Source organism: Syngnathus leptorhynchus, chromosome 2 (assembly GCF_054491065.1).
Source record: "Syngnathus leptorhynchus isolate UIUO chromosome 2, UIUO_Slep, whole genome shotgun sequence".
NCBI classification, from domain to species: Eukaryota; Metazoa; Chordata; class Actinopteri; order Syngnathiformes; family Syngnathidae; genus Syngnathus; species Syngnathus leptorhynchus.
In genome coordinates, this window is record NC_141196.1 from 20,684,708 (window position 1) to 20,695,468 (window position 10,761).

At 41.3% G+C, this 10,761-nt stretch overlaps 1 protein-coding gene across 2 annotated transcripts; it reads left to right on the forward strand.

The window, feature by feature from the left end:
- The first annotated feature begins 625 nt into the window (after window positions 1–625).
- On the forward strand, window positions 626–4,152 carry hmgn6 (high mobility group nucleosome binding domain 6). 2 transcript variants are annotated; one of them, XM_085906617.1, is made up of 6 exons: window positions 626–759; window positions 1,714–1,737; window positions 1,880–1,915; window positions 2,958–3,005; window positions 3,088–3,207; window positions 3,302–4,152. In XM_085906617.1, exons 1-6 carry the CDS (start codon window positions 745–747, stop codon window positions 3,347–3,349), a joined length of 291 nt encoding a protein of 96 aa, XP_085762743.1. In that variant the 5' UTR covers window positions 626–744; the 3' UTR covers window positions 3,350–4,152. The 2 variants fall into 2 exon arrangements, with proteins under 2 accessions (XP_085762743.1, XP_085762744.1); XM_085906618.1 differs by having other exon boundaries at window positions 2,961–3,005.
- Window positions 4,153–10,761: the final 6,609 nt, after the last annotated feature.

Below are 10,761 nucleotides of genomic sequence, written 5' to 3' on the forward strand. Positions count from 1 at the left end.
ATAACACATGCAAACGACACACGTATGTGTTAGAGAAAAAAAAATGGCGAACGAATGAGTTGCAGTTCATAGAACACGCCCGGAATGAGATTTGGTTTTGTTTGGGTTTTTTGAGAGCGTGCACCACAAAAGCAGTGAGAGGCGAAGGCAGCCATTTTTCAAGAGACGGGCTCAGTGGGCCCCCTGCAGGCGTCTGGAGCAGACGACGCACTCCCTTCACACTCAAACGAATTTGGGAAACCCGAAACAAACAAACAAAAACAAAAATGTGTCAGGGAGGAGAGGTGTGGGCGCCATATTGGTCTCAACACGAATGCAGTGCACGACAAAAGCGCCTACTGTCGCTTGGTATTGGTTTTATTTGTTTTATGGAGTAAAATCGGCGGGTTTTCCCCTCTCATTGAACAATCATGGCTACAACACATTGAGCCAACATGTCCTCAAATCCTTTCATTCTCATAGGCGTCCTCCCATCGCCCCCTGTAAGAAGCCATTCGTGCAGACCCGCTAACCATCACCGGCTCCAAAATTCCAAGTGTTCCGCAGCCCCGAAGAGCGCCACGCGATTGGCTGGCGCAGCTGTCAGTCCAGCGCTTAGCCGCACCCCTCCCCCCATTCAACTACTCGCCTCTCTGTTTCTGTGTGTTTACTACACTGGCCAGCATAGGAGAGACACTCGTCTTCACATGCACTGAGAACAACTGATTTTAGTTGTATTTGCGTTCAAACCTCCAAGAGATCAACATGCCCAGGAGAAAGGTGAGTAATCTAGAACAAATGAAAATTTCTTAGAGGGTTACCGAGTCTGCGAATGCAATGCAAATGCTTGAGAGACATTCCTCTGAGACATTATTTAATTATAACGCAATGTATAGTGTTCGGATGTTGTCGGTAATTTTCCCCCATAAAATAACTCTAATGAGGATTTTTTTTGTGTGTTGGAATGAATATTTTCCCGCGCCAATACCCTGATACAACGTCGCAAGCCGTCGCTGTCCGTTATGCAGCTCGAAGTCTGAGGCTCTCCATGCAGTTAAAGCACAAGCAGCAGCAGCAGCCATGCTTTGCAGCGCTTGTGCACCTTCGTCGGCGAGCAAGCCGAGAACAAACGGCTCGCTTATCGCCGTTTGCCCGCCAAACCGCTTCAAAGTCACACCAGAAAATACTGCGGAGACTTTACTTTGCGTTTCGGCCGCAAAATCCGACATTCGAGGTCGCGTTTGGATAAAATGATATATTTTCTCTCTTTGTTCGTAGTCCCAAATGGCTGCGGTGGCGTGGCTATGCCTGCGGGAGGCGCCCGTGAGGCTTAGTGAAGTTCCTCCCCCCCTCTCTGAGACTCCCGCGCCAGCTTTCAAATCTGAGCTGCATGCATTGAATGGGAGGCAGATATGGGGGAGTGAAAGGGACAAGCGCGGCCCCGGCCCTCCAAATGTGTCCCCAGTGGCTCGCGTGCTCAACTTCTTGGAGCCCCTCTCGCCAGCCACGCTTTGCCACCATATTTCACAGCCCTAAATTGTTTAAAGCAGCTCTACTTGTCCAACTTTCATGTTATGGGATGATTTGAAAAAGTTTTCTCAACACCCCTGTTGCAAATCATAATAAGTGCGCAAGTCGTTTGGTGGCACTTTATTGTTGTTATAAACACAAATCAAGCATTTAATAAAGACATATTCATGTTTCCATGTTTAACTCTTGTTTTATGTTTTGCAGAGAGAAACAGAGGACAGGGAGGAGGTAGGAGGATTTGAGAATGTTAAAAAAGCACTTTATTTACAAATGTATCCAAATACACTTGAAATATCATTTTAAATTTGTCACCTGCACACTGTTCCGAGTTTACTAAGCAACATGCTTAAATTGATGTGTTCTGTTTCAGCCCCAGAGGAGATCAGCCCGGATCAGGTCATTAGAGGTCAGAGGACGCATACAGAAATAACTATTTTGCATCAAGTAATATATGGCTAATTAACATGTGATAAACAGCATTTAAATATATACAGGCATATAGCTGATCAGGTAAAGTAGGAAGTTGTACCCGTAAAACCTTTTTTTCTGAATTTGTGTCACTATCATTCACAAATAACACTGCAGTCTAAATAGGGCATGCTTAAAACGGATTGGTTAAAAAAAACGTGGTTAAAAACAGCCTACCATGAGTTAAAGCTTTATTTTTAACCCATCAGTTTTAAAGGTAATTTCCATTCATCTTAAAAAGTTGAAAATTGTATCGTAATAGTAAAAGGACCAACATCAAATCACATAAACTAAGAAGTACAAAGCTGCCCCCTTTTCAAAAATAAAAAAGAATCTAATCAAATATGGTACACTTTTACATGCTGATAAAGATTGATGCATTATTATAAAACTATAGAAATTTGCCCATGTGGTGCGCATATATATATATATATATATATATATATATATATATATATATATATATATATATATAAAATGCGTGCGTGCGTGCATATTTACTGAAACTTCCATGCAGTGTTTATATTATTTGTGATTGTAGTGTTAGCAAAATAGAATATTTTCAGATTCTATTCAAAAGCTCAGTCAAAAGTTTAGAGAACAGAACCAATGGTTATAACAGAAATATTAAAGGGGATACACACTATCTGCACTATTTGCAATTGAAGGCAAAACAATGTATTATTTTCTCCAAACTCAAGGATGACAACAATTTTGAGCCATATCAAACAATATGTTAAGAGCATCATTTCCAAATGTTTGTCATATCAGGCAACGTCACTTAAAATAACTCAATATTCGAACAATGTAGTTTTGAATTCGGAAGTAGTAATAAGTTGTAAAATTGTTGGTTCAATATCATAATAGAATGAGCAACTGAGGTAGCAACTGCTTTTGACAGGTTGTATCCCAGGACCTATAGTGCCTCTTAAAAATTGACAAAGAAAACTTGTTTGAGCCACTTCCTTCCATGTCCGCAGAAGCCTGCCACATCTAAGGTGGAACCAAAAGTTAAGAAGGCAGCCAAGGTAGGAGAAGTCGGCCGCGCGCACGGCCATCACGCATTTTAACACGAATGCAGCCAACGACTTGTTTTGCGGCCTTTTCCAGAAAGAGAAAGCCGTGAATGACAAGAAAGAAGACAAGAAGACCAAGAAGACAAAGGAAAACGCCGAGGCAGAGGCCAGTGAAGAAAACCACTCTGAGAACGGAGAGGCCAAGACCAATGAGGTGAGCTGATGCTTTGGCTGCTGCCTCGGAAAGTAAAAAAAAAAAAAACGATGGCGGCGACCATATTTTATACTGCATGCGTTGTGTGCCGCAGGTGGAAGAAGCCCCTGAGGAAGCCAAGGAGGAGGCCAAGTCAGAGTAGCAGCACTGCCCCAGCGTTCCTCCTCTACAACCGCTCCCCTTGAATCTCCCCTCTCAAGTCTCTCACATGGTTTCCCTCCAAGGCGTATTGTTAACAGAGGAATATTTTTATCAATGATTTTATAAGTATCAGTACAGATTTTTAGCACAAAAAGCAAAGCTGATTATGGAGCACCTTGCAGATTTGCAGGGGTCATATCAAGTGTCTGCAAGCAAGACAAAAACACTAAAATCTTTTTTAAACGGCATTTCGTGATTGTTCAAGCCTTGTTTGGTGTAGAAAGTGTCCCCTGCCCGATTGGCTCTGTCGTGGCTTGTGTATTCCTGTGTTTTTCCTCCCTCCACCCCCCACCCCCCTCTGCAGATTAGACCCTCCTCTCCCGCAGTTCAGCTTCCTACCCATGTTTTATTAACGGTTCAGCCATGTCGTTGCGGCCGTTTCCTTTAGACCTCATAATGTGGAGTGAGTTCCCTTTTTGCTTGTGTCTCATGATCTTTTTTTTCCTCATTGAAAATGTGTTTTTAAAAAGAATTAAGCGCGTTGCCCATAAGGAAGAGGAAGACAAACATGCAAAACATTCCTGAAACAGCGATGCCTACGACCTGTGTCCTAGACGAACGACCCTGCGCATGAAAAAACAGCTCCTGCGTCATCATGTCAGCTTTTTTAAACGGTTGGGTTTTTTCTTTTTTTTTTTTCTCTTTTTTTTTTTATAATTTCAATTTGGAAAGCACTCACAAACGCAGGTGTCTGGTCCCTCTCTTATGTTATGAAATTCTCTTAATAAAAATAAGTCCTGGGAATTTTCCTCAAAACATTGTGACTGTTTTTGATTGTATATTTCACAAAAAAAATATATTTGAAAATTACAAATCTGTCTAAAATGCATGAAAGCATTAAGATGATCTTATAACATAGGAATGAATATGCATTGTAAGATTGCACAAAGTATGATGCCTCAATGATAATCATGACTGGCTATATCAAGCTCGAGTATCCTGCTACACCTCTGAACATCAGTATCACCCTCTGTAGAACCCATCGCCTCCCTGGTTTGAATAGTCACACTGGTTGACTGAGTCTTAACTCCTCTAGTCTTCACGCGTACACTTACAACTCATGAATCTGTGGAAGTACCATGACCCAGATGCACTATTATATTATTTCTATACCAATCTGGCTCCACATTTATCACAGATCTACCTACATGCAGCGGAATCATGAAAGATGCATGGTGTTGTTAAGATGACCCACTCTTATATTTTGTGGCCTTCCTTGCTTGCAATCTACACCTAAAGTCCTTCATGCATGATTGTTGTTAATAAACATTTTCATAGTGTTTTAACTATACGACGATATTATTTGCTATGATATGCTTAACTTTACATAGACTGAGTTCTCTCTCTCTCTCTCTCTCTCTCTCTCTCTCTCTCTCTCTCTCTCTCTCTCCCTCTCTCTCTCTCTCTCTCTCTCTCTCTCTCTCTCTCTCTCTCTCTCTCTCTCTCGTCAGGCCAGAATTGCTGCAAATCCAACCATGATTTCCGGATTGCAATACGTCATAATCCCTTTAGTTTGCTGCTCGTCGTCTATTTTACGGAGCAGATGCTTCTCTGAGCCAGACAGAATTGTCATGGCCGAGCAAAGGGCTCCATTTTGTCGACATATATCAAATAGGGTGTTGTAGTTTTAACTATTTGTCACTAGATGGCGTCTTTGCCTCGCTGAAAAATCAAATGGTGGCCTTTGATACTGAAAGTAAAACAGCCTTTTCTCCATAAATAAATAAACTAATAAATGAATGTATCCATAATTTTCTGAACCACTTCCTTTTTAATTTACTTTTTCATACATTAATCAGACCCCTTCCTGAGTTTTCACTTTATAATGGTGGAGTGGTTTGTGTGTACCTTGATCCTAGGATCCCTGGGCTTTATGTCACTTGCGGCGTCACCCGAGGCATACAGATTCTAGGTGAAGAACCAGACAAAGTATCAAAGGATAATCATCATCGGGGATGTCTGACAGATCCCTTGCGATCAAGAAAAAAATTCAGAGTCAGCACTTGCAGGCATAGGCCAGTGATCAAACCCAAAAGGTGAGGAGATAGTAGAAGTTACTTCACAATAGTAAACAGGTGCCTTTCACGGATGGGCAAATAGGGTGGACATTGAGAAAAGAAGCTTCTTCGGAATACCCATTATCAGACTCAGAAACCCTAATGGTGAAGGAACAAAATGATTGAGCGGAGAAGAAACTTGAGTCACAGGGAAAAATTGATAAGAATTCCAACTAACAAAAGACATTAACGTGTGTTCTGATCATTTTGTTTAAGGTACACATTATTATAAGATTGTTAGAAGACATTTTATCGTGATCGTAATACGACAATTTTCAATTGATTTACAACATACTTCACACTTGTGGGTGGGACCGAAGTGGCCTGCACCAGGCCACTCCCAGGATCTATTGGGAACATCTGGAAGTGTTACCTTTCAACTCCCAGACCTGGGAGAAATCTGACCACACCCTGTGAGTAGAAGGGGACATTAAATCTGAGTGTGTCATGGACCACTGTTATCTCCATGCATAGTCGAGGTGGGGTGCTGCTCACTTCCAGAAGCTGAGGTCAACTTTTCTATCTCTGGGATTGTTGACCGAGGAAGTTAACAAGCTTTTAGGGGGCAAGGCTCTGGAGGTGGATGAGATTTGCCTGGAGTTCCTACAGGCTGTTGATGTTGTGGGGCAGTTTTGGTAGACACGTATGTCTCTGCAACATAGCGTGGTCATTGGGGACAATGCCTTTGGAATGGCAGATCAAATTGGTGGTCCAGTTTTTTAAGATGGGGGACAAAAGGGCATATTCCATGGGCAACAGATCCCCTAATACAAGATTTTTGGTATCTTTACAACCTATGTTGAAGTTTGCACCGCATTTTGGGCAGTAAGTTGAATTTTATTTCAGTTAGAGTTGGGGCTACACCAAGGCTGACCTTTGTTACAACTTTTGTTCATAACATTTAAAACTACAGATCTATGACAAGATTACAAAGCGCAGCTGGAGCATTAAATGATTTTTGCAAACCGTGTGATGGTTTTGGTTTCATCAAACTGTGATCTTCATTTTTCACTGGAATGGTTTGCAGCTGATACTGATATTCAGGCACCTGAAAAACATGTTTTCCAGATATATTGATGAATAAACCCTTCACAATTCACAAAAAAGTTACACCTAATATGAATGATCTTTTTTTTATAATTATAGTTACAGTAGTGGGGTCGTATGTAGTTGGGTTCTATGCCCTTGCTCAAAAGAGCACACAAGTCGGGTTGGCTATGGTGCTTACTGGATAACAACAAACTTAACAAAGATATATAATTACATTTTTTTGTAAAAAGTCTACCCAGAGCAGCTTGATGACGTAATTTCCACTGAGTCATGCCGTTCACTTTTTTCCTGTTCCGGAAGTGGCTGATGGTGTAGGGCACAGGTGTCAAACCCAAGGCCCAGGGGCCAGATACGGCCCGCCACATCATCTTACGTGGCCCGCGAAGAGAAATCTTGCATCAAATTTGTGTGTCATCACTAGAATTGCAAATTGTCTTCGCTTTTAATATCTTCTTTTTTTTTTTTAATAATTGACCAGGTTTTACTCGGCTGATTTATAGTTATTTGTCAGTTTGTTTAGTAGCTTTTACTGTATTTATTTAGGTTAACAGTCATAATGGCCCTCCGAAAGAAGCTATGACTACAATCTCATTTGTTGAGAACATAAAAGTAGCAAAAGCAAGAAAGAAAGTACAAGAAAGTATCTGACACACAGTAGGAATAATGAACAGTAGGTGGCGATAATACACCTCAGACTGTGTTGATGAAAAGGAGGGGAACGCTTTCTTGAGGTAGAAATAGACAACCTGAACATTCTCTGCATTTGCACTGGAGCAGGGGTAGGGAACCCTGGTCCCACTAGAGCAGGGGTGTCAAACTCATTTTTTTCGCAGGCCGCATTGTAGTCATAGCTTCTTTCGGAGGGCCATTATGACTGTCAACCCGAATAAATATATGAGCACCTCATATTATATACAGTAAAAGCTACGAAACAAACTGACAAATAACTCGTTCTCAAATCTGATGAGTAAAAAAATGGTCAAATATAAAAAATAAAAAATAAATATATTATTGAAAGTGAAGACAATTTGCAATTCTAGTAATGACACACAAATTTGATGCACAGTTTGTCTTCGCGGGCCACATAAACTGATGTGGCGGGCTGTCTATGGCCCCTGAGCCTTGGGTTTGACACCTGTGCACTAGAGCCATATCTCGGCTGTTTTATATCCCTTCGTACTTCAAACATGCCTGATTCAAATGTTCAGGATTGTTTCAGGTTTCTATGGCGCTTACTGATGAGCACATTTTTTCTCCACTGCTACTTGGGGGACACTTAGACGGACCACACACTGACTTACCAGATGTATGAAATAAATGCCTCTATAAATATGGACTAAATACCCGCAAAATACATTCTCGTAATATATTTCATAACATATTTTTGAATGCATACATTGAATGAAAGCTCCACTATCCTAACTTGAAAATTTTGAGTAAACTTACTGGGCGATAGTGGCAAAAGATGGACCTCAGCGCAGGGAAGCATGGAAGTAAAACCAAAGAGCATGGCGAATTTCAACATATTTTATTGATCCACACGCCCATAAAAAGACAAACAAGGTCTTGGGATGAATCAAAAATACTAAATTAAGCAACTCTTAAAAGATCCATTTGAAGGTTCATTATCGCCATCCACTAGACTGGAATTTGGAACAGCAGAAAGAAAGTTTAAATAACTAATAACTGATCCTTAAGTTTGGTTGTTGCTGTCCCGAGAATATTCGCACTTCTGAAAGCAAGCTTGTTTTCCTCTAGCACTATCATTAATTTACACGCTCTCTACTATTACAACATTTTATTTCTATTCTTTTCTCTGATTTCCCTTCTTCATGGTCTCCTTCAAATCGTCCACATATGCCTTCCTTCACATACTGCCATCACGTAGCTAAACCTTTGACACTTAAATCATCATTGGAGTGGATTAGTAGGCTATATACAATTTCACAATGTAGCACGTCTATCATATATGTATTTCCTCTGGGAGTTTATCCTCCACAAAGGTGATCATTACTGACTGTTACATCATGTCCCATCTCTAGTTGCCTCAAGGCGCCTGACCACTTACATTCTATATTGTTATATTATTCTTAAAATCATCCATGGACACGTTCACCGCAATACCGGAAATGACTCCCCTCAGTGAAGGAACACTGCAACTTTTGACCATGGATTTGATTGTTTCTTAATATATTATCACTCTGCACTTCTCCAATTTTTCTAGATATTGCTTCAGTCAGTATTATCGGGTTGCACTCATCGAATGTAGCTCCCTTTTGCAAGAGTTTTACAACTACTACCTCTGGTTCATCGACTATTTTGTTTGACCTAATGTCTCTCGAGTCACTGTCACTATTCCATTACTTTGTTCCTTTCATTATTTGTTACTCTTTGCTGTATTCCATTCTTCATTCACCATTCCATCTTCTTGCTTCCTGATTGGTCTCTTCCCTCTGCCATCTCCTGTCCGTTCATGGTTGTTTGTCTATGTGTGTCTTGCTGGTGACCAGTCCACACTGTGCTCAACCTTTCAGCCTAAGTCAGTTGGGACAGTCTCCTGCTATTCCTCAGACACCAATGACAACAAGCTGTGTATGAATATTTATACAGAAACATTGATATTTACTGAAGCAGATTTGTGATATACTGTAGACCAGGGGTCACCAAGTCTGGTCCTCAAGGGCGCCAATTCAGCCTTTAGGTCTAACACACACCTTGATGACCCCTGCTGTGGGTCTTGAACTCCATAAGTCTTTCAAGATTCTGAAAGCAAGATCTGTTTTCTATTAATTAACATTATATTCACCCAGACAGTTCGATTGAGCAAACCTTATGCCAGAGGCTGTTTGTGTCATGTATTTTGAAATATCTTTATTAATAGGGGAAAATATGTGTATTGATCAGACAGAGTCGCGCTAACACCTTTTTCTTTAGCACCTTTCTTTGCTTTGCAAAGTCCTTGTGATATTTCACAGTTCCAACACATGCATCGATCACTCTGTCACCGTTCTCCTTTGATCAGCACTGTGACATGTTAATGGACTTTCTAGAAGACCCCGCACAAACACACACTGTTTGCCCGGGTTGCACCTGCTTAGGTTTGTATGTGGGAGTTTTTTTCCCAGATTCAGGATAATCACATTGGCAATTTGCTCACCAAGCCTTGCATACCCATGTACTATCTAACTCTTGGAATGGTGACTAAAATAGCCTTCATATTCTTTTTTCAAACATGTAAATGTCCTACTCTGTCATCCCACGCATTTTCAGCCTCGGCCTTCCCCACCCCCACGGTTCACTTAATTATTGGTCATGGCTTTGCACACAGGAGGAGGGGAGGGTGAGCGTGGGTGAGTGAGTGAGTTTGCACACACCTTCCTCTGCGTAAAACATGAAGATGACCTTTCATGAGAAAGCGATTTAAATGATGTCCTGTCATCACCAGGGATACCAACGACTGAATGTGGATGAACATCTACTGTGGAAACAACGTCACAAATTAGCGCACATGGAGCCAGAAAAACACACAATAGAAAAGAGGGCAGCGTACACACACAGGCAGCCATCAGATACAGACGTCAAAGTGCCCTCCCTGCATAAAGAACCTTAGTGATACTTGAAATGAACAGTTGTTTATTGTCAGGGGTCTTTAATGGAAGAGGATGTTGTCAGACTGGTTTAGAATGTTTATGCTTAACTGTCTCGTTTATCCAAAGCTAAGCTGTCTGCGCTCCAGTGGAAGCAAAAAAGTGAGTACAGAGGAAGGCAGGAAGAGGAAGGATGAGAGAAACAGGAGCTGAGCATTATGGATGGGAGAAAGCAAAACAAAAAGGGTACAAACATGTTCTGAGGGAGAGAAGCTGGATGCAGATGGGAATCTTTTCTTTGTGCAGCAGGCAAGATGGAAATGAGTGGGGGAGTCTGTGACGTCAATCAGTGTCGGCATAAACTCATACGCATGCACACACACACGGACATAAACTCATACACACACGTACACACACACACACACACACACACACACGTGCACACACACACACGTACAAAGAAATTACTCTTGTTATCGAGTCCCATGCAAAATGACTCGGGTCCAACCGAGAGAAGTCCTCCAAGTCATAAACTACTATTGGAACATCATCCCAAAGAAACCCAACACGAATGCAACAAACAGTTTCGCATTTAAGTTTCCTGCTCTCAGTTTCTCACTCACTGAAGTGAATAGAGAGCAGAAGTGTAAATAACGTGT